The sequence below is a fragment of the Acromyrmex echinatior genome, chromosome 17 (genome assembly GCF_024713525.1).
Source record: "Acromyrmex echinatior isolate Ae372 chromosome 17, ASM2471352v2, whole genome shotgun sequence".
Taxonomy (NCBI): domain Eukaryota; kingdom Metazoa; phylum Arthropoda; class Insecta; order Hymenoptera; family Formicidae; genus Acromyrmex; species Acromyrmex echinatior.
In genome coordinates, this window is record NC_141868.1 from 840,863 (window position 1) to 864,040 (window position 23,178).

A 23,178-nucleotide genomic window follows, 5' to 3' on the forward strand; every position below is an offset into this window, starting at 1 on the left:
GAGATACATTCTACTTATTGCGCTTCTAGTTAAGAGTTTATTAATTATAATTCAACAGAATGTCTGGTAATTCGAATTGTTTACTAATCTATAGCGAGTTAAAAATAATCGTTCCGCCACAATTACGTAAGACGATAATAAGCGCGCATTCGCGTGTAATGCGATAGCGAACCTTTTCGATACGCACGCCAGGCAGGCAACCCGCGGAATTACGACGTGTGTCCTTGTACCACTGCAACGTCAAAATAACGTCATGAAATAGGATCGAATGCGTTTCCAGCGAAGCAAATCTCGCGGAAATTCATTGTGAATTTTATAACTCCCTGAGCTGAAATTGCATGCAGTAGCTTTTCAATACTACCGTATGATCAGTTATGTGAAGTAAAAAATGTTCAGCAAACTATTAAACTATTAAAAATTGTAAATAAGTTAAAACCCCGGTTAAGAGTTCTTCATGTTAATGAAGAACTCTTAACCGGGGTTTTAACTTATTCTACATCCTCTCTTTCCAATTCCAAAAGAATTAATCGTGAGTTGTACATAAACTAGGCTCAGAAGTGTCCTTGGTGAACAAAATTTCGTTGAAATTATTCCACGTTTTGGAACACTTTTCGGCAAAATTTCAGCATTTCGGAAAAATTTCAGTTTAATGTCAACGATTTTTGATTGATAAATTCATTTTTAGCAAAAATTTCTATGAAATTTCAGCAAATTTTCAGTAATTTCGCTGAAATGAAATAATTTCGTCTAAAACGTGGAATAATTTCAGTGAAATTCTTTTACCAGGGATATTAGAAAAATTAGAGTTAAGATACAAGACATTTTTATTAATATATTCGTTGTTAGTTTCACAAAATTATTATTAAAGACTATTGGTTATTTTGGTGTAGGATACAATTTTAGTATTGACCAATGTAATTACGGACTTTGTCTTTTTTTCTATTAAACATGTCCTTTTTCTCCATGTTCTTTTCTATGATAGTTTTCTAAATAAAATGATTAGAATTGGAAATTTATACTTTATAAAAAAGGAATGTTATGTGTATGGAGGTTATATGCAGTTTGATAAGGTCAATATTTAAATTTAACAATACAATTTTATAATTTGAATGAAAATGTTTTCATATTACCTTAATTAATTAATTAATTTTTTTTTTTAAAACATGCCTACTTCAAATTAAAATAATATTTTATCCAAATTCTAAAGTTTCTAACGAGTTTCTGTATTACTTTCTAATACAATATAGAAAAATCTGTAACTTTTTCATAATTTCTTCATGATTTTATTAAAAAATAAGATGTAATGCATCCATAAATTGGCTTGCTACAGGAAACTGGAACGAAGATGCTTCAATACGCGTCTGACTTATATGATGTATGATCGTCATTACGCACGTAATTTAATCAGTGACGTAATAGGGCGTGCACGAGAAGAAAATACTTGGCGCGCGCGTCCATGACACATTAGCAGTACAGAGCAAATATTTAGAGTGTTTCGACAGACAAAAGCGCAGCCGGAAATCTGGCAGTGCCATACGCTACCATGCGTGAAAGAACGACCTCGTTGCATTTTTTTCGCCAAATAAAACATCTTAGAGAAGTGTGACATTCTTTTTATAAATTTATCTTAATTGTCACTTTATAAAGCTTAGCGTTAATATAACATTATAAGTTGAAAAAGGAGAAAGGACCTAATGCGATGGCAACGCGCATAAATTTTTGAAAGTTGTGTTAATGACAGTCTTCGATTGAAGGCGAGCGAAAGCTAAGCGTGGTTAACGGTGCCTAGTATCGAATGGTATCGAAGCGTCGCCGTCGCGTCGCGTCGCGTCGCGTCGCGTCGATTCCATCGGACGGCAGTATCGGTACCGCAGTCATCGCACAGAACTACACACCCAAGGCGCGTGCGACCTGCTCGTAAGCGTATTCGTTATACTCGTATGTAAGCATACGTGGGACTCGTAAAGCGTACTCCGCCTGCGCGGAGGACTCGTAAAGTGTCGCGTGTACGTTCTCTCTGAGTCTCTGCGCGTTTCAGGTTTCCCGACTTCCCGTTTCAGTTCGAGTTGCACTGCTGTACGGCGTGGTCGCAACCAGTCACAACTCGTAGCGCATTGCAACGCACGCGTCGCGACGCGCACGGCGCAACACATATACGCGCGTTAAACTCGCCTCCGGCAATCGGCCGCGTTTGAGTCTTTTGAGAAGTGAAGAGTGCGTCTTTTTCTCTTTCTCTCTCTCTCTCTCTCTCTCTCTCTCGAGTTAACTACAAATTGAGAAAAACTGTAAAAGAAGAAGAGAAGAGAACGCAACTCTCTCGCGCAACCATTGACTTCACTTTACGAACTTTGTTGTGTTCTTCGAGAGCGGACACTCGGAGTCGCAGCAGTGTGTTCGAAGTGAAATCGAGTTTCCCTAGCGAAGCGATAGGAGTGACGGTACACGTGGTGGACGGAGCGCGTGTCAGGTGAATCAATGGACGGAGTTTTGTTATTCAGCGTATACCTTGAGGCCTATTTAGATACAACGAGTTTCAACCGCGACGGAGTTCACAACTCGCGTGATGCAACTCCGTATTCATTCCCGTACAAAACAGCCGAGTAGAATCGATTTTCCCAAGTTACAGAACGCGTCGAAGGGCATAAATGTGCCGTATTAATAAAAATACTGCATTTTTTTTATTTTTATAACAAAAGTCATATGATTAATTTAAAAGAGATTCTTCCTTAATCTAATGGATTTAAGTGGATCGAGATTAAAGAAGAGTCTCATTCCCCATTTTCCTTTTATTTATATTCATGAAGCTTAAAGCTATTAACTAGAAATATATAAATTAACTATAAATAACTATAATTAACTCTTATTCTCCATCATGCGGTTACTATTGTCCGAGCAAAATTTCGCGCGTCACATATGCCGGTAAAGTGCTAAAATTACAGTTTTACTAATTATATTGTCATTTCGCTTTTTAATCGTATATTAGAAGATTGAAATTAAATAAAATTGCGATTGAAAACCATCTCATTATACGTTGTAATCCTTTAATAGAATCGTAAAACGCAAATGCGCCTCACTCTATGATGGCGGATGAGGTATAAAAAAATGACGCGGAACAGTAAAGATTAACTATGCTATAAATATACATATGTATAGCAGGGTTGGTAAGTTAACTTTTTTTAAAACTAAGTTAAGTTAAAGTTAACAATCTTAAAAATTTAACTTAGTTAAGATACAAGTTAATTTATAATGAAATTAATTGAATTAAAAATTAAGTTAATAAAAAAAAGTAATTGAAAAGTTAAAAGTTAAATTTATTTTTTTTTTATTTTCTTAATTCATAATTCTAGGTTTCCAAGGTTTCAGTCTTACAAATAACGGAAATGGCAAATATATACTTCATTTAGAAAATATTCTATATTTTATTTACATGTTTTGTTTATATATACTGTTTAGTATATAAGATTTGACTATGAATATATGTGGCCTGTGATGACTAAAACTTCAGACTCAATACGAGGGAGTAGTAATAAGGAGCGATAGTAATGAGGAATAAAAGATTTCAACCTATCAGAAACTAGATATACCGAAATACACGGTTTCTGATAAATTGAAATCTGGGAGTCGATTGTGTAATTTGAAATGAGATGAAAATTACAAAAGTGAACAAATTTACTAGAATATTTATAATTTCATTGGTCAACACCTAGTAAATTTGCTCACTTTTGCCATTTTCACCTCATTTTAAGTTATTGCTATTGCCGCATATTATGTCCGAGACTTAAAAAAATTAAATAAAAAATTAATAGTTACGGATAAAATGTAATTAAGTTAAGTTAAAATTAATTAACTTTTTAACTTTTTAACTTAACTTTTATCTTTTTAACTTAGCACTACCCAACCTTGTGTATATGGAATTAGTTATCTTTATTATACTTAATTGTTACACTATATGCTAATGTTTGTTTCTGTCATATGTTTTTTATATGTTATTACGGAAATCATCATTAAGGAAATTATTAAGGAAATCTTTTATATATAATTTTACTAATATCTTAGTTAATTTACTTGAATATCGACATCATTTAGTATAAAAAAAAACGCAGTTACAATTTAAAAATAATTTACGACGCATTTATCCAAGGAAAATTGACCTGAAATAGACAAAGAACACAGTGAAATATCTTATCGTTTAAATAATCCGTTCTACAGTCTTTTATTTGCGCCGTACACACTTCAACCCTACGATTTACGTGCAACTCCCTTAGGGGTGATATCTATCGCGTTTCTCGTTTTAGGGTCGCTAAAACCGAGTAAGGGTGACACGCACGCACAGGGAAGAAAGAATCGATTGTCATTAAATCGAACTGAAAATCTTTCAAACTGGGCGACGGAAAAGGAAAACATCGACGAGTGAGAATGGCTGATGAAGCCCAGCAAAGCCAACAGCCGACTGCTAAAAGGCACAAGGTTCTAAGTCATCTACCCATCATCATCAAAGTACTCGAATTGGCGAGTATCTTTTTAATTTAATCGAATAAAGAATAGCATGGACGCAACGCGCTTCGTATCCTGTTGTTGAAATTTTCTTATTGCGAAAATTGCAATCTTTAATAAGCTTTTCTTTAAAAAATTCTCATATTTCATAATATTTTTAAGAATTTGTTATTATAGTTTAAATTTATGAAAATTTCTGAAAAAATATCTTAAAATTTTTCAGATTTTATAAATTTTCTCCGGAAGTAATATTAATAATGGTATAATAAAATTACACAATATTAAAGTATTATATTAGACCGCGATGTAAACACACACAATTAAGAAATAAATTAGACTAAACGGTCAAGCTTGATTCTTGGTGTTGAAACAATTCCATGTAAATTTATATATCACAAATCCAATCTTGCAAACTGCAGTGCGCCAAATTTATTTTCAGTCTTGAAACGCAATCTTCAGAATCTTAACAGAACTAAAGTAGTCATATCACAAATTAAATTGGCAATGTAATAATGATGCTTACAAGTATTTTTATAATAAGCTTTAAGCATCTTAAAATCTGTAATTTTATTGCGAAAAATATTATCTTAACCATGGATCGAAGCCTCTTGCGTTTCAAGGTCAAAAATAAGTTCGGTGCGCAGTTTGCAGGATTGGATTTAGATTGAATTTGGTATTATTTCAGAGAGCACTAAAGCTTAACCATTTAGCCTTTATTTCTTAACTGTTCTTAACTGTTGTGTGTCCATATTGCAGTCTAATATGATACTTTAATATTGCTTATATACGTGGCATTTAAAATGCGAACTCTTTATACATATCGGTTATTGCGAAGAATATTATGTCTCGGTGGTCTAATGGCGAGAACGCTCGCACGGAATACGTGCGATCCGGGTTCAATCCTCGGCCGAGATAATATTTTTCATAATAAAATTATTCCGATATTAAGGTTTAACTATTATAAAGATACATGTGAGTAAAATGCTTGTCACTTTAATTTGTCATATTTACTACTCTTTGTTAAGTTTTGTTAAGATTGCGTTTCAAGACTGAAAATAGACTCAGCATGCAGAATTGAATTTGGATATATAAAGTCACACAGAATTCTTTCAACACTAAAAGACTTAGCTTGACCATTTAAAATAAAATTCTATTCCATTTTACAAAAATAGACAAATTTCAAGATAGAATAATTTCGTAATACGATAACAAAATATTTTAAAATTGTTACAAAATATTAGTAAGACTTTTTTAAAGTACCAATCTGAAAGTAGAGATCTCAGGCTGTAAAATGCTTTTTTAAACATCTCGATACGATGATTTTCTTAAGTTATTCTATCTTAAAATTTGCTTATTTTTGCAGGGAGGAACAAGTAATCCTTTAATTTTGTGTTGAGAAGTGTATATGACATATTATTATAACATTTCTTTATTTGCTCAACATTAGTTGATCTATATTACTTTTATTTTTTCGAGTGTATGAATTATATATATATGTGTTGTGTGTGTGTGGTGTGTGTGTGTTGATAGCGTTAAATACATTAATTTCTTAGAATATTTATAGAAGTCTTCAAATATTTCAAAATTCACGCAAATGAAAAAATCTAGAAAAAATATGCGACTTTTTCAGCACTCCTGAAATTTAAATATGTTTTGAAGTTTAAATATGTTTAACATTTCGATGCAGATACTGGCCATTTTTGCAATCGGTTTGTCAGTGGATCCGATGAACTCGTTCCAGCGCATTTTCAACAGGTCGCGATTCAAGCTGGACGATGCAGCCACTATCTACGTCTCGGTCGCCGGCTATATTCTCATTAATGCACTCTTCATCATCAGCCATATGCTGGGTGATCGCGTGCCAAAAAGAACGGTAATATCTATTTTCTATCAAATATGTTAGAATTTAAATAAAATTTGTTTTGCATATCTTGTGACGAATTTACCATCCGTAGTTTCTTCGTAAAGAAGAAACAAGTACAATATTTATATATATATTCTACGCATCTTCGTGCAGGGTATAAGAGTAAAAGACTATAGATGATTCCAAGGATGATCTTTACAATTCTAAATATTTCAATATTTCTTTTATAAAGAAAACGAAGATCGATTTCAAGTTAATCACGGAATTTGCGTGATGAATTTTCGAAATGTTTAAATAGTCTAACATTCTCTTTAACACGTGTTAATTATATTCTTTTTCTCTTACAAAAGAATAATTTTTATTGAAATAAATATCAATAGAGGAATACGTTGGTGCATATATTGGTCATATTTTTAATAAATATAATATATTCAATTTTCTTAAAGTATTACTTGTATGGGGATTAACAACCCATACTATAAACATGTGTACTTGTTATATTATTACTGCAAACATGGCCTTGTTATATTATGTCCATAACAAAGAACGCCATAGGTCGCGACTAGATACGCCTAGTTCATTTGTACAGCTGAGTCACTACACAGCAGCAACGGCGTATGTGTTAATTAGCGGACGTATCAAGGCTTTATTGCGATGTCATTTTACACGCCGTTTAAGAATATGTCGCCAAATGAAAAAATCGCGCGACATCAGATCAGATACATCAGAGCGCGTGTTGAGACGTATGATTTATTCACTTATGAATGATTAAAAACTTTTCAACTGTGCAAATCTCACTATACGAATCAACATCTCATGTTATATGAAATGTACATAATAATTGTAATCAATGACTTATGGTTTACCGTGACAAACGATAAATAAATATCTTAGCTTCATAATAGACACGACATAACCAATAATAAACTTTTTTTAATAACATAATTCTATTTCGAACGAATAATCAAATTGCGAAATCGATAAAAATTTACAAAATCTATAAATTTTTAACACATTAATGTAAATCAAAAGTAAAAAAACACATAGAATACTTTCTTGTTTTTGCTGTACTATTATACTTTTGTTAATGATTTGATTGACCTGCTTTATTTGTTTTGATACAAACGTTAATATTAGTATTAGTATTATCAAGGTGAACGTTATCTCCTTTACAAAATACCGCGATAAAATACAATAACGATCGCTCCTCTGTGTGTACTTGAAACAAAAGAAGAATACTGTCATGGCGACCGACTAGAGTCTCAAAACTCCTTGGGGAGAGGCGCGTCTTCCACCATATTGCCTTGTGCGCCCTCGCACAAGTCGATATTCAAGTCGAGCCTTAATAACTTTTAATCAATTATACAATCATATTCATGTATATCTAATTGCACTTTAGTTACGTTACCTTGTGTTTTAATTCTTATCTTTTATATTTCGATTATTTCATTGTATAGTCTTTAATTTACAAATAACATCGCTGTGATATTAGTGATAATTATTATATCCTATTTATTATATTATATTTATATATATTTATATAATTATTATATTATATTTATAAGTCTATTTAGTCAAGCAAAACATTTTGTTTCGTTTTATATGTACACACACACACACATACGCACACGCACACGCACACGCACACGCACACGCACACGCACACGCACACGCACACAGAGAGAGAGAGAGAGAGAGAGAGAGAGAGAGAGAGAGAGAGAGAGAGAAAGAGAAAGGTAAGGCTCCTATTATAAGATATCAAGTTCATTTTGGATAAATGCTAGAAGTCTATGGGCAGAATTTTAAAAAATAATAGGTCATTTTGAAGGGAATTTAATAAGTTTTAAAATAATGTTATAATTAAAATTTAATTCAAATTTAATTTGTTTTAAATTAAAGAAATGTAAAAAGTGAGCAAAAATCGCAAAGTAAAAAAATTGTGCTCTTAATATGAGATACTTTGAGAAATTGATAATAAAACGCAAAATATATCAGTATTGCAACTGAAATCTTTATTTAATGTTTCTTAAATACAAACAAACATAGCCAGGGTGCGCGAAAAATGAATATGCGATACATTATATCCAGAATTTGTCTTCAGGTAATTGAAATTAAGCATCGCAGAAATAGGCACTCGACGTTCATTCCGGTTGTCATTATTGTACAATAACATTTATACCTTGATGCAATGATTTTCACTATGCATGGGTTATTTCATATTAAAAATACCCTCATATTACGATTTCCACGCCTTACGATTTTGTAATCATTAAATCTAACTTCTGTAATTAAGCAATTCAACATATTCCGTATTTTTCTATTAGTATGACCTTACTCTATCACTACATGAAGAATTTATTGCCAAATATTTATTTATTAAATAATAAACAATTTAAAGACTCATCTCAATGAAACTTGAAGATATCCAAATTCTAAAATATTTTTTTACGATGACTATCGTAAGGCATATAGGCATGATCTAATAATGAATTTTCTACTAAACAGTTTTCAATCTAAGAGTAATAAATTCATGATGGAACCATAGATAGCGTCTACTAGTTTAGCAGAAACGCTGCTCTCTCATATTAGGCGTCTATCTCATAATAGGGGGCTTTCCTCTCTCTTTCTCTCTCTCTCTCTCTCTCTCTCTCTCTCTCTCTATATATATATATATATATATATATATATATACACACACATATATAAATATATATATATATAATTTGTTTATTATTAAAGACATGTCTAATATACAATATGTAGTTATATTTTTTTCATCATATAATCATTTGTGATTTGTTTGCACCATAACTGATGTATTATGTTTATACAGGATATATTATAAAATGTGGATCCCTAATACGGGATTGATGTGACGTAATGTCTTCTTAAATTTGAGTGACGTAGAGAAAGTTCTCTCGTAGAGAAGTTTCTCGTTAAAAAGTTATTAAAATAAAGTTGTTTCCTAAATACCCAAGAATTGTCAGTATTTGTGACTAATCGCGAAATTGAATTCCAAATGCTGGGTAGGCACATCTGCGTTCTCCGATTGATTTCCGCAGGCATTAAACATAGACTCCCGGGAATTTCTCATCACGCTAACATTAGAGGATGTGCAATTGGATTCATGATTAATTGACTGTTACAGTTGCTGATGTTCGCAACCGTAGGCGCGTTTATGCACGTGGTGGCCGGAAGTTTGATGGTCCATAATTGGCGCCAGATGAATGGTCCTTACTATTATGTGCATAACAACGAAATCCATCCTAGTAAACAGTACATGGATATGCTTATATCAGCAGCAGTATTTACATTCGTAACTGCAGCAGCATTTGTCGCGGAAATTGTCGCCATTATAAGATATGCGTGAATATGTGCGTCTCCGCAAGAAAATCCGTTGATTCAAGCGAGTTGAAAGACTCACGAGTATCACCAAAGCTATGGATAATCTATTTAAAAAGAAAAAGAAATATATGAAAGATCTTAATTTTTTAAAGCCATGTATACACCTAGCGAACAAACATCAAACGAACAGCGAACGCAAAATTTTGTGTTGTTATTTGATACATAAAAGTTGCACAAGTTTAATTGCTATGTGCAACAAACATCGAATCTGATCGAATGCTAGTATTTGGTGCATCAAGAAAAAGAATAAATTGCTCATAAACACAAACATGAATGTCCGAACATTCGCGTTCAATGTTCGTTCGCTAGGTGTATACGCGGCTGAATATTTATTACATAAGCAATTTCACAAAACTTTCTGAAATTTATACGATTATTAATTTGATATTTTAATGGCTGCATTCAGCAAGGAAAACAGCTTGATTGGTGATAATAATATGTGAAGAACTTAGGGCAAAACCAATCGAGAGGGATTCGATAATGTACATCGTTAATCGATCAATTTAAAATAAAATATTCTCATTGATAGCAGTAAAAAACGGAGCCCTCCTGACCAATCATATTAAAGAATATTACAACAGTTATGCAAAGCTATTACCTCTACTGAAAGCAGCTATTATTTTATAAAACGAAAAAGATTTAAGAAATTAAAAATTGAAAAATTGTATATTTATTGAATTGTGTTACAGTTTTAATATTATCTGAGGAAAGATATGAGGTGCTATTTAAACTTTGAAATTTTCCTGTAAAATAAAATTGCCTACCTTAATTTCTAGTTCCTAGTTGTAATTTCTTTGAAATAGTACTCTTGAACATGAATATAGCGATTTCAATAATTTTTTTTCTATTATTTCATAAAATTCGAATGGAAGTGTTAAGCTCCTGTGAATTTGCCAGGATTGCGTCAATAGTGTCAAAACGACGGTCTTTCAATCGAAAGTTTATCTTAGAGAATAAGAAGAAACCACAGAGAGCGCGATCGGGAGGCGAATAGGATAGATGGGCAATCATTATCATGTTCCTGGAAGTAAAAAATTGTCGAACGATGTATGAAGGGGCGTGTTGACGTCATGACCGAGAACTCAGTTGTTCTCTTATTTGTCTAGGCGTGACCTGATGCTCCTCTGTAATCAAAACTTCACAATAAAACTTTCCATTGTGGGTTAGACTAAGAAAGACAAATACCTTATGGATAAGGAGAGCCAAGCAAAATTGGAAAAAAGGAGGCGTTTAAAACACTCATACTTAAAAAAAACATCGATATCGCTGCATCCATGTCCAACTAGTTCGAAGGAAGCGTTGAAAACTGGAAGTTAAAGTAAATAACTTTTCATAGACAAATTTTCCAAATTTTTGAATAGCATCTCATATTTGATAAAATGAATTGTAAAATTTATTTAAAAACATTAATTTTGTAAAATTATCAAATACATTAAAGTCATATTAGAAATTAGAATTAGTAATAGTATTATATAATATCTATTATCATTGTAGTAGCATGTAAGATCATGTATATGCGTGTAATTATCGATAGAAAAGATTTATTAGTTATTAGTAAAAAATTCGTATAGTTATCGTAATTATTTAATAACGAGACCAAACGCGAAATTGCAATCTTTGTCGCGATTTTAAAAATATTCTTTGCTATTCGGATGAAAAAAGTGTCCATCCGCGTACAAATCCGTCCATTTTTGTACCTAAAACATTTATTTTTAGAAAATGTTGCAATAACAAAGTTTAAGCTATTTTTTTTAAGTAGAATATAAAATATCTCTTTCTATATATTTTAACTTATCTGTTTTTCTTTATTCGTTTTAAATGAAGATTATATCCTTATACTATCGTATGTTAGGCTGACAAATTTGAAATTTATAGCAAAATTAATAAAGTACATGCAAATCTGTTCATTATTAAAATTTTGTACTCTAAATGTGCTTTCTTTTTTATCTAAATTCTAATGCTTGTATTTTGTATACTATAAAAATAAAATAAATATAACGAGATATGAAAATTAAATCATTTGTTAAACATTTATCCCATTTCATTGAAATATGGAGTTTATTTTTAGATGCTTTGAATGTTATAAGCAGGCGCTAAAAGAGATTGATAAAATCGAAATATAAAATATTGATTTGTAACAATTTTAATGAAAAATATGTAAAAATGTTTCGAAATCAATAATAATATGTGAAAATTCTTGGATAAAAGAAAGGATATAAAAAAAAGGATATAATAAACTAGAAGAAAGTGAATGTTATTCTTTGTCTATGTTTTTCTGTTTAAAGCAAATTCATAAATAAAAATGGAAGACGAACGTACGTGAAGTTAGTTATTCTTTAGGGAAACAAAAATGTGCAATGCCAAAAAATGGTCAAACAATTTTAAATAGAATTTTTTCACATATTCGTGCATATTATTAATTTATATTGCAATATGTTATATCACGTAACATAATATTATAATATCGCTTAAATATTTGTAAATGATAAGAAGCATAACGGGAAAAAAACGGCAGAGATAAAAGATGCCAAAGAAGAAGACATTCTTGGATTGTCGGAAGCTACTGCAGAAAATCAGCAGATGCGTATCGACATTAATCAAGCCGCTGAGGATATTTCAATTCGTGCGTATTGAACACCATTATTTTATTCGACTGCAATCTTAATATAAAAAAATATCAGAATTAGAATGAACTCGTTGTATTACAAAATTTTCCCTCAAGACAGTTCACGGTGCTGCTATTGTTCGCAACCACGATTTATGTAATCGTTATGGAGCCTACGCCAATAAACGCTATTGCCTGCATCGTCTTGATTATCCTATCAGGCGTATATATTTTCGTCTTAGCTATCGAGTTAATCAGCTATTTTGCCGGCAGTGCCTTGCACATTATTCCGGTAATTTATGACGTGCTATTGTGCATTACTATGTATTGAAATCAGAGTTATGTAAAAAACAACTCGAAACTTTCCTTTTTTAAATGTCTTTCAAGAATATAGATCATTTATTAACATATGAATTAAAAACTTGAAAAAGAAATAATCATAATATACGTTATTAACAAAATGTTAATGATAATTTTTTAAATTCTATATGTAAAATGCTGTATATAAAATATTTTAATTTCACTAAAAAAAAAAATATTGTTTATCAAATATTATTAATTACAAATATAAATATTTTTCTATATTAATTATTACAGATGACCATATTCTCTTTACTTGGCCTATTATTTTTTGCTGTCGTTGGGATTTTCTTGATTTTTAAAGCCAATACACATTTCATAGTAATAATAATAATAATAGTATTGTGTCTGTTGGCAGCATTATTATTCTTGATCGATATCACGATGGTATTCGCGTGAGTTATTAGTTCAAATTTAAATCTTCGAAGCAGAGGCAGGCAGACCCAATTGAATAAAATTATAATAAAAATATACGTATTTAGATTTTGGAAAAGAAGATGCTTAATCTGCGAACAATGTTGCATTGATAATATGAGGGAACGTACACTACGCAAAGCCAATCGATTAAATGCACTTGAAACTCAAGTGAGTAATCGCAGGAAAAAGCTTCACAAGTATTAAAAATGAGGACATTCAATTATATAGATTACAGATATTCACAATTTCAGTCTATTAGTTCTATTATTAATTTAATTAAATTAATAATAAAAACTTTTATTACTCTAATTAATAATTACTTTTTATTAAGTATATTAAGTTTTTTTATTAAATTAAATTAATAAATCAATTACGAGTAGGACATTTGTAAACTGATGAAAATTTTTATTAATCTAATTAAATAGTTCTGTTCTCACATTCAAGCATTACGAAATTATTTAATTTTTCAGAAGCAATGACTCTAACGGATAAACTTATTTGAAATTTACAATACTATGAATTCAAGATCACTGTTTTACATTCTAATTTAAATATCTTGAGTATAACGTAGATAATGAAGCATGATGTAACGACCAGCTTGAGTGACATCAGGATACCCCGTGAACTGGAAGATGTTGCAATGCAACTTCCTGAACATTGTTACCGCAAAGTTGGATATTCTCAACGGCGAGAATACATTGACCATCCTACCTGCGTACCATCATTATACAATCTTGACGTCGCTGAAATTCAAACAGAATCGAAAGAGATGTCCGTCGTGGAAAGTCAAGTGAGTCGGATTTGACAAGATTTCTTATTAGCACATTACTTGTATAGGATAGATGTTTCTGACATCGCAACATTATATCTCAATTTTCATTCTTTAATGATCTACAATTAGTAAAGATTTTATACACCCTTTAAATGCAAAAAAAATTTTAATTATAAAACAATTTACACTAAATATAATAATGTATATAAGTAGTATTCAAACGCACACACATTCAGTAAATTTAGGCGAGAATATTGGATATCGGACTAATTATTTAAATTTCTTTTCTTTAAACCTTCTCATTATTCGCGTGTCCATAAATTTGCTACATATACGTTATTCATACACATTTATTATATTTAAGACAAATTATTTCACAATTAAAAAAAATTTTGCATTTATCTTTAATCTAAAAGATGTAAAGAATGATTCAGTATTTTATTAATTATGAATCATTGAAGTAAAAAAAAAAAATAAAAAAACTAGCTGTTGGGATATCAAAAATATCTTACTTTGTATTATATTTTATAATTGTGTAACTTTGTTTTTTATGATTTGAAAAGATATCACTTTTATCGATTATTTTGTTTCTTAAATTTCTATGCACGTTTTCGAATAAGCTCAGACTCCGAGAGCAATCACGAAAGAAACACCGATGCAGACATCGAGTAAATGCGAATTCTGTCATCAATACATACAACTTCCCAGCACCGTAGAAGTGCCCAATACGCATTGTTTACAACATCCACAATGGAGTTATCCCGCTATCGTGCAGTTTCTTCGTGGAGAAGTCAGCATGCCGTGTTGCTCTAAGTAATTTGCTAGCTTTTATATCTAGGAAATCTCTTAGAAAATGACACGTTTTTTTTTCTTGCAGATGCAAATGCATAACGGATACGACACAGACGCAACAATTACAGCAATTAAAACATACGAAATCACAGTCAAAAGGAAAATCTAATCTTCATAAAATGACGAGTGAGACAACACAGCAGATTATAAACCTAATATAGAATTGTGTCAAATTCTTCTATTGTTCAGAATTATAGAAATATTAATCAAAGTTGTTATTTCAAAAGGCGCAATGGGCCGATTTTTTTAGTATTTTTAGTATTAGACAAGAGAGGGAGACGTCACGTAGTGACATATCTTCCTTTTCTGCAACTTAGTTTTAGCCTGAAGTGAGCTCGTTTCAAGTTTACTTGTGTTTTGGATTATAATAATTATGAAAATATAATCTTTATAAACTTCTATTATGTATTTGAAAAACATATTTGTCACTATGTGTTCCAGCTTGGGGTATAGTACGTGACAACCAAGGGGACACTGGAGTAGATAGTGTTCAAAATATTTCATGTTTAAACTTCTCTTCTTCTTTCTTTATTATCTTTTTACTTCATTTCAGAAAATAACATATAATCTATAAAACTTTTATGAAAATATTTAAAATGAATTAAAATTTAAATTAAATTTGAATTCAGTGAAACTATTTTCTTTCATATAGCAGAAGTATTTGATGTGAATTTTTCGACTAGTATAGCAACAAAGCAATTTAAAAAAGGAGAAAAGAAATTTTCTCGATGAGTTTCGCGCGATAACGCATGGCATCAATTATTATTTGTGAATAATTCTCATCTATAGATACTGAAAGCAAGAACAATGCTACAAAAATGACGATACAACCAATCTCCACACATATTGCTTCAGTTTTTGAACCGGACAAAAAAATGCAGACCGCACTGGATATCGAGTATGTATGTATGTGTGTTTGTATGTATGCGTGCGTTGTGCGTGTATGCGTATCATAAGATAAAATAATCTTTAAAAATGATTATTCTGTCCAAAAATTATGTTATCTCTTCTAGATAATATTGTATGTAAGATAATATGTAAAGGAGGTTATTTTTCATGACGGTATTTAATTTAAAATAATTAAATAATAACACATATTTAAAAATAATTAAAATAACAGTATTGAATTTAAAACTGATAAATATATCGAACAGGGGATTCGCTTCGACGATCTTGACGCATATTTTCAAGATTGCGATCTTTTAACAAGTTTTATTCCGTCAGTCTTCATTCGTTAAAAAGTTATTAATAACAAAGTTTAAAAAATAATGTTTTATTTCTGCTATATACAATGTTAAGAACTATCCCAAATCCTTCTCTTCTTGCATGACTTTCCGTTCTAGCTACAAAGAAAAAGTGGCTGCAACAGAGATTAAAAAAGACATAACAGAGGACATCGATCAGAAAATTGCGGAAAAAATCAAAATAAAACTTTCAAAAACTAAAGAGTCCGATATAATCGTAGGACATGAAAACGTAAAGGAAAGAAATAATAGCAGCATGGAAGGAAACGAAGAGAAGACAATCGACGAAAAAAATAAGATCGAAAGGAGTAAGGGAGGAGGAGAACGCAGCCCTAGAATTTATCAAAAATTTAAGGGTGTAATGGAACAAGAAAGCATAACAAACTCGAAGGAATCGATATACACGTAGGTATTATCATTTTATATAAAGCGATAATTGATTCAATAATGCGTTTCGTACAGTTTCATGCATAGCGAAATCGACCGTCGTTGCACGGTCTGAAACAAATGATTCAATATACGAGAAATAATCATTTTAGGAGCAGAATATTAAGCACGCCGCTAAGTAGTAGAACGAAACCTCGAATGTTGTTATACTTAAAATCAAATAAGGTGGATCCAATTACGGACGCGTAAGCAATCAAAAATTCTCACCGAGACTACATGAAAAGAACGGTTTTGTTAAAGTATCTAAAAATTTAATTAGAGCCAATAAAAATATTTTATTGGTTCTATTGAACTAATAAAAATAATGATATAGAACAACATTAAAAATATCAACGTTTTTTATTCATTAAATAGATCAAGTGGATAATTATGAAAATAAAGAAAATGATACAAAAATATTTTATACTATAAAGGAAATAATTATTGTGAAAAGAACAAAAAAATGTTAAATTCTATTTTGTGTACAAAAAATGCAATTAAGTAATCTAACAAATAGAAATAATCAATGGCTTAGTAGAGAAAGCAATTGATTTTGCAACTGTCGTAGAATTCTTTAATATGATTGATTTATACATTTAGATACAGTATGTGAATAAGGAACTAAGAGCAAGACCAATCATATTAAAGAATTTTACAGTTGCAAAGTTGCTTTCTTTGCTAAACACAGTCAATAATAATCAATAATTTTAATATTAAATCTTGATTATAATACTGTGAAAATTTTTAACAACATGGCAATCGGTTTGAGCATCCTACAAAATTATTTTGATGATTAAAACAAAATTATATTCAGATCTGTATCTAGTTAATTTTTTAAATATTTCGTACACGAAAAAACCATTCTTTCCGTGTACAATGTCGACGCAATAATTAGAAACTTTGCTTGTCACTTAGAAATGTATCCGTGATAAATGAGGACTGCATCCCCGGAAGAATGGCATCCAGGACGATACTTGATAATCAGAATATTCAAGGAGTATAAAAACGTTCCTGTTCTTAAGCTATCAAGACTTGAAAAGTAAACTCCAATTATGCGTTGAATCTTTATTCCTATTCTAGAGCGAGCATTCAGCAAGGAATGGAACGTCGAATCCTATAATTGAACATCAATTGAACGCTGCTTGTTCGCTCTACAAGCGACAGAAGGTGATTTCAAAGCGATTATTTTCATTATTCTGAAAATTTCTCAGGTCCTTGATTTGTACTGTCTCAACCGCGTGCTTTTCAGAGTTTAACGCCAACTTTGGACAATTCAAGATACTATATCGTCTTTAAGAACAAAAAGGGAAGATACTTTTGTGAATTTTGCGCCCCGTTGGAAAGTAGAAAGGTAAACGATCCATTCCCATTACAACTAAACACGCATCACTCATTTGCTACAACATAACTCAAAAAACAAAATTTTCCAGAAAATAAGTTCGAACATTTTGAACATAAAAATTTTGTAATTTCATTAATTTTGAAATGCAATTTTGATGTAATAACTGATTATGGGGGAATAAAATGTAATTTTTAAGTACGAATGTTTTTTCTTTATGTTTCGATTCTTTTTTTCACAAGTAATTAAAAAATAATAATTGAATTATGTTGTAGTAGCAAAAGAGCAATATACAAAACAACACGCGCATGTCAATTGCATGTAAAATTGCATAAATTTATCGTTTCAATTTTGAACCGAAAAAAAATTATTCTGTGACTTGTTTTCGGTTGAAAAAGACTTTGTATCCACTTTGATAAATAAAACTATATTTTGGAAGAAGAAATGAATTTTATTCAATTAAATTGATTCATTATTAATGCAAAATATTTAATATCTCAGATAACAAGCAGATTCGAAGGCACGGACTCAAGAAAGGTACGATGTGCCAGTTGTCGATTGCATTTTCGTGATCGAGGAATCAGAACTGTAAGTGTTTGAATAATGATACGTAAAAGATTATTGAAGTTAAACTCTGTGCACAATGAAAGAAATGAATTAGGAGCACGAATAAGAGAATTAGAGAAACAAAACAAATTAGAAATAGAAATTAAACATAACGCGCAAAAGAGATACAAATAAAAAATAATAAATATAAAATATATCGTATTTTATTTGTGTATCCATTGTGCGTTATGTTTAATTCCTATTCCTAATTTTTTTTTTATTTAATATTTATTCCTATTTCTTCCATTGTACGCAGGACCTCAGCTGATGAAAAGTTATTTCTATTCGCAGAAATCAAATACTTGTCCAAAATACAGTCGATTGCAAAAGCACATGGCTTCTCCCTCCACCACATAAACAACAATCACAATTACATATCTCGCGTCGATAAAATGCACATTGTGACGACCGAAAACGTCGATCGTGATTACTTCGTTAAAAATATTTATTCCTTACAATAATAGTCATTAGGAATAGCGATTAAGGAACTTAAAAGTATATTCGTCTTCGCGCGGACATGCTGAGAAGAAATAAGCAACGCTGATCGCGTTGTTGATTATTATTAGCTGTAACTTAACACTATAGTGTAAGATAACACTATCGAAAGAACATGATTCGTACTTCTTCGCGACATTCCTCGAAACATGATATAAAGTGTGGGATGCACAGCCAGCGGCGAGATGCGCGTCACTTGTAATCTGCTGTAACATTATTAATGTAACGCTGGCTTAATGTCGATTTTATCTTTATCTTTCATTTTCAGTCTTAAAATATAGCATGATTTCTCGGAAATGAGGTTTGGCTTAAGGTTCCTGACTAGTTGCTGCGACCATATTGGATCGTGACGTGACAAGGCAATGACACGTTGAAGTTTCTTGCATGCCACTTATGAATAAAGAGAATATGAATAAAATATGCCCCTTATAACTATTTACTAACTGGCAGGAGAATAAAAATGGTTCTAGCCACTTTTGAAGTGATTTCACTATTTTATTTTATCAAAATTCTCTTTGCTTACAAATGACATGCAAGAAGTTTCAACATATTATTTTTCTTGTAACAATTTTGATCCAATATGATTGCAGTGACTTAGTCAGAAGCCTTAATTTCTAGCGAATCTCGAAGTTCTCTCACTCCGAGCACTGACAATGACAAAAAATATAACGATAAAAAATCTGAGACCCGAAAACTGCGTTTAGAAAATATACGGGTAATTCATCATGCATTTATATAAAATAAATATAGTAAATATGTCAGCGCGAGACTTAATCTAATGTAAATCTGCAATCTATGCAAATGAACCGCTATTACATAGATCGTTAAAAAATAGTTAGATGCCAACGATTATGCGCGATTTAAAAAAATGGTAACATCGCATTTACCAATAAAATGCTACAAAATAAAAATAATCGCGAGTTACATTTAAGCTACAAATTGAAAAAATTGCGAAGAACTTAGCAACGCTTATATGCTTACATTAAAAAAAAATTTTTTTGTACTACTCGTGCGAATCTTTCTCTTTGGCAACTTAGCAACGTCAATAATTAAAAACAAAAATTATACCTTAATAATTATCCCATTAGAGCACACGAAATAAACGTAAAAACGTCGTTCTATAAAATCTACATAAAATGTCAAAAGAAAAAAATAAAAGGAAGAGAGGAAAGGAAGAATCATAGCTGAGCGTGAGCAGCTTCTTGCTTCAAGATCGGTCTGGGCCGTTTCTCGCTGCCGTTTGCCACGAGTGGACCGAAACAAGTTGTCATATTTTCCGCGGCCGGACAAATCGGTGCAAAATTCATAACAAGATTCGGCGCGTAATTTTTAACGTAGCATGACGCAGAGATGTTGGTTGTACGCGACATCGCATTGCCATTTCCTGATTTCATCAGGATTCCACCGTGCCAGAATTCATAGTCGAATTTCTTGCTGATGGGACCTGGATCTGTAATCGATCTTCGCATACCGATCTGCTCGTTACATTGGTACGATCGACAATCACAGTTATGAGCGTGACGAATGACGGCCGAGGATTGCGGATAAGCTGCAACGTCCTTCGAATAGAGATAAGCTGGCTGCTGCAGCAGCACATAACATGCCGGATGGTTCTGACCATGGACAGTGGTTTGGCGAGTCTGATCAACCGTCTTGTTAGTAGAGAAACTGGGTTGGCAATTCGAAACACCGGAATCGTTTGAGCATTGGTATCCGTTAAACAAGGAAGGCGACAAGTATTTCGTGTCGTTCTCCCAATCGTGTGACGAATTGCTCGGAAATTTGTCCAGCGAATCGTAAGTCAATGGACTGTCGGGGTTTGTGGACGAGTTGGGTAACGTGGGCACCAGATTGGAACTCCACATATCAAAGTTGGGGAAACTGTTCGCCTCTTTCTTTCGTTGCATCTTGTCCTGGAAGTAATAATGCTTGTTCAGTGGCTGTACATTATCATTGATATCCGTGGGCATCTGTTGCTTCTCGTCCTGCAAAGAATCGTTCATGCCCGATATAGCCAGCATAGTAGAGTAACGAGTGGCGTTACAGTTATAATTGGTGGGTTTAGTGACCGATGGATTAACCTGGCCATTCGGTGGGCAGATTGGCAAAATCTTTTTCCGGCAACGGTTAGAAGATTCGTTTTGTATAGGTGAAACCGACGTGGACGTAGTCTTCTTGGATTGCAGATATTTCCGGGTAATCTGTACGTCACCTTTATCGTCAACACTGCCACGATCTTCATACTGACAATATGGAAATGCGATTTATATGAAGGAAGAACTAAATATTGCTAAAGCGGAAGCAAAGATTTGATTGATCGACTAACATTAAGATTATTCTGTTAGCTTATCACTACAATCTTAGATTATGACGTTAGAAGCAAGAAAGCACAACAAAGATTCTGGCAAAAAGATTATATTTGAATAGAAATATTTGCAATAGAATGGACTTACAAAATATATCAAAAATTCTTCTTATTTCGAGGAAAAATTAAATTGTTTTTGATTTTTTTTTATGCACAATTCATTTTCAGATATGATTATTTATTAATCAATGAAATAAAAAGAAAGTTTTCGGTATATTTTACAAGTTAATTCTATATCAACTGTATAAATGGTGTGTTCTATAGAAACATATTAATATATTTTGTAAAAATTTTTATTATGTAATTTTTCGCTTCTAAAGTCATAATTTGAGATAGTATAGTGATGAATAGGATCTTTTAATCTTATCTTATTAATATAAAAATATTATGTAATAATAGTAAAGTAACATCATATTGGAATATGCACTTTATTGCTTTATAATTAACGGAGATTCGTATATGTCCAATGACTTGATTTCATTGAATTTTCTGGAATTTTAATTGATCGATATTCAAATCGAAATGAATACTTTAACATATCATTGAAGCATATAATTGTAATTCTTTTTATAATATAAAGATGGCGTTTTAAATCTTTGTAAACTCTAAGATAATCATGTTTTCGAAACATATGGCATCAATAGATAAGATGTGTGGCAATATAAGACGTTACGAAAATTATTTCGTAATCTTCTGGAGTTTATTCCTATACTTGTTTGTCATAAACAAAACTTTTTCATTCAAAAATATTCTCGCGCAAATCCCGTATCCATAAAATCTACACGAGTTTTGGAAATAAATTATATTTCTTTCATAAAACGTAGCGTGATATATCAGGGCACGGTAAATATTCTGTTTATCGAAGCCACTTCTTGGACTTGACATGTTGTACAATCAAGATCATGACCCTGAGTGAATTGAAGTCTATAGACCTATCATGAAACAAATCGGAATGAATTCGTATCATGAAACAAGTCGGGATCGATTCCAATCGAAATTATTTCATTTTTCTTAGAAAACAAAATCTAAAAAATAATTGAATAATTTCGATCGAAATCTATCCATACATATCCAAATTCTAGATTTCAATTGGCTGCGTAAATCGTCATTTAATCTTCGGTAACGTACGGGTTATCATTATGTCATTTTTTTTTAGTTAGAAAATACTTTACAAGACTATAATAACCTTGTTGCGAGATTCTGGTTTAGTAAAACAATGATATCCTGGTAAAAAGAACAATATTAGACTATTTTTAGATCAAAAGCGGAACATAAGTTAATAATCATTGGAGACTGCGGAATCCTCTAGAGACAGAAAATAAAAATTATGGTAATTATACATACAGTATAAGGGCTACAGCCCTAATAACTTTGATCTTGATATATGTTGTCAAAGTCATGATTCTGAATAACCTCCAACAGGTTTTAACAGTCACTCATCATTTACGAAAAAGTTATTAGTTATTAAAAAGTTTAAAAAATAATGTCTTATTTCTTCCACATGCAATATTAAAAACTACCTCACATTTTAGGACTATTTTACGTACTAGAAATAAGACAATATTTCTTAAACTTCTTTTATTCATAACTCTTTAATGAATAACAAGCATCGGCTAAAACCTGTTGGAAGTCATTCAGTCCATTTTAAAATTAAAAAAAGTTCTCAGATTTTTAAACATTCTGAAAAGTTATATGAAAACTTTTGAGGAAAATTTTCACCAGGACAATAACTCGTATCGTCATAACGCGAAATGTAATTATTAATAAGAAAATTTTTCTGATGTACTTTTCACAATAATGCGTTATCAAAGAAAAAAGAGGAAAAAGAGCTTACTTGCAAACATACGTTAAATCTAGTTATTCTGGCCGAGCAATGTTAACAATACAACAGATAGGTAAGTAGCAGTCTACTCTTATCGTTCGGGAGAGTTACA

General features: G+C 31.5%; 4 protein-coding genes across 9 annotated transcripts in view; 2 read left to right on the top strand and 2 right to left on the bottom strand.

Annotated features, from left to right (window-relative positions):
- Adsl (adenylosuccinate lyase) overlaps positions 1 to 23,178 on the bottom strand; it is a 36,717-nt gene that overhangs the window by 13,245 nt on the left and 294 nt on the right. The window lies entirely within an intron of this gene.
- LOC105152090 (uncharacterized) lies at positions 1,794 to 11,779 on the top strand. 4 transcript variants are annotated; one of them, XM_011066166.2, is made up of 5 exons: positions 2,016 to 2,467; positions 3,049 to 3,161; positions 4,296 to 4,509; positions 6,182 to 6,367; positions 9,507 to 11,779. In XM_011066166.2, exons 3-5 carry the CDS (start codon positions 4,417 to 4,419, stop codon positions 9,726 to 9,728), a joined length of 501 nt encoding a protein of 166 aa, XP_011064468.1. In that variant the 5' UTR covers positions 2,016 to 2,467; positions 3,049 to 3,161; positions 4,296 to 4,416; the 3' UTR covers positions 9,729 to 11,779. The 4 variants fall into 4 exon arrangements, with proteins under 4 accessions (XP_011064469.1, XP_011064470.1, XP_011064468.1 ...); XM_011066167.2 differs by lacking the exons at positions 2,016 to 2,467; positions 3,049 to 3,161 and adding an exon at positions 1,794 to 1,917; XM_011066168.2 differs by lacking the exons at positions 2,016 to 2,467; positions 3,049 to 3,161 and adding an exon at positions 1,921 to 1,942.
- Positions 13,348 to 18,786, top strand: LOC105152092 (uncharacterized). 3 transcript variants are annotated; one of them, XM_011066172.2, is made up of 11 exons: positions 13,348 to 13,935; positions 14,543 to 14,730; positions 14,795 to 14,895; positions 15,559 to 15,667; positions 16,113 to 16,418; positions 16,553 to 16,645; positions 17,355 to 17,436; positions 17,520 to 17,606; positions 17,689 to 17,790; positions 18,280 to 18,366; positions 18,676 to 18,786. In XM_011066172.2, exons 1-11 carry the CDS (start codon positions 13,720 to 13,722, stop codon positions 18,739 to 18,741), a joined length of 1,437 nt encoding a protein of 478 aa, XP_011064474.2. In that variant the 5' UTR covers positions 13,348 to 13,719; the 3' UTR covers positions 18,742 to 18,786. The 3 variants fall into 3 exon arrangements, with proteins under 3 accessions (XP_011064474.2, XP_011064475.2, XP_087271027.1); XM_011066173.2 differs by having other exon boundaries at positions 13,364 to 13,935; positions 18,641 to 18,730; XM_087414901.1 differs by having other exon boundaries at positions 13,844 to 13,935; positions 14,538 to 14,730.
- LOC147906809 (uncharacterized) lies at positions 18,005 to 23,175 on the bottom strand. Its single transcript, XM_087414902.1, has one exon. The coding sequence runs from the start codon at positions 20,898 to 20,900 to the stop codon at positions 20,058 to 20,060; it is 843 nt and encodes a 280-aa protein (XP_087271028.1). The 5' UTR covers positions 20,901 to 23,175; the 3' UTR covers positions 18,005 to 20,057.

Coding starts and splice junctions, on each gene's coding strand:
- LOC105152090 (XM_011066167.2), top strand. CDS start 4,417: ATGGCTGATGAAGCCCAGCAAAGCCAACAGCCGACTGCTAAAAGGCAC. Junction 4,510..6,181: donor TCATCAAAGTACTCGAATTG/GCGAGTATCTTT, acceptor ATTTCGATGCAG/ATACTGGCCATTTTTGCAAT. Junction 6,368..9,506: donor ATCGCGTGCCAAAAAGAACG/GTAATATCTATT, acceptor TGACTGTTACAG/TTGCTGATGTTCGCAACCGT.
- LOC105152092 (XM_011066172.2), top strand. CDS start 13,720: ATGAAGCATGATGTAACGACCAGCTTGAGTGACATCAGGATACCCCGT. Junction 14,896..15,558: donor TAATCTTCATAAAATGACGA/GTGAGACAACAC, acceptor TCTCATCTATAG/ATACTGAAAGCAAGAACAAT. Junction 17,607..17,688: donor CGCTCTACAAGCGACAGAAG/GTGATTTCAAAG, acceptor CGTGCTTTTCAG/AGTTTAACGCCAACTTTGGA.
- LOC147906809 (XM_087414902.1), bottom strand. CDS start 20,900: ATGCTGGCTATATCGGGCATGAACGATTCTTTGCAGGACGAGAAGCAA.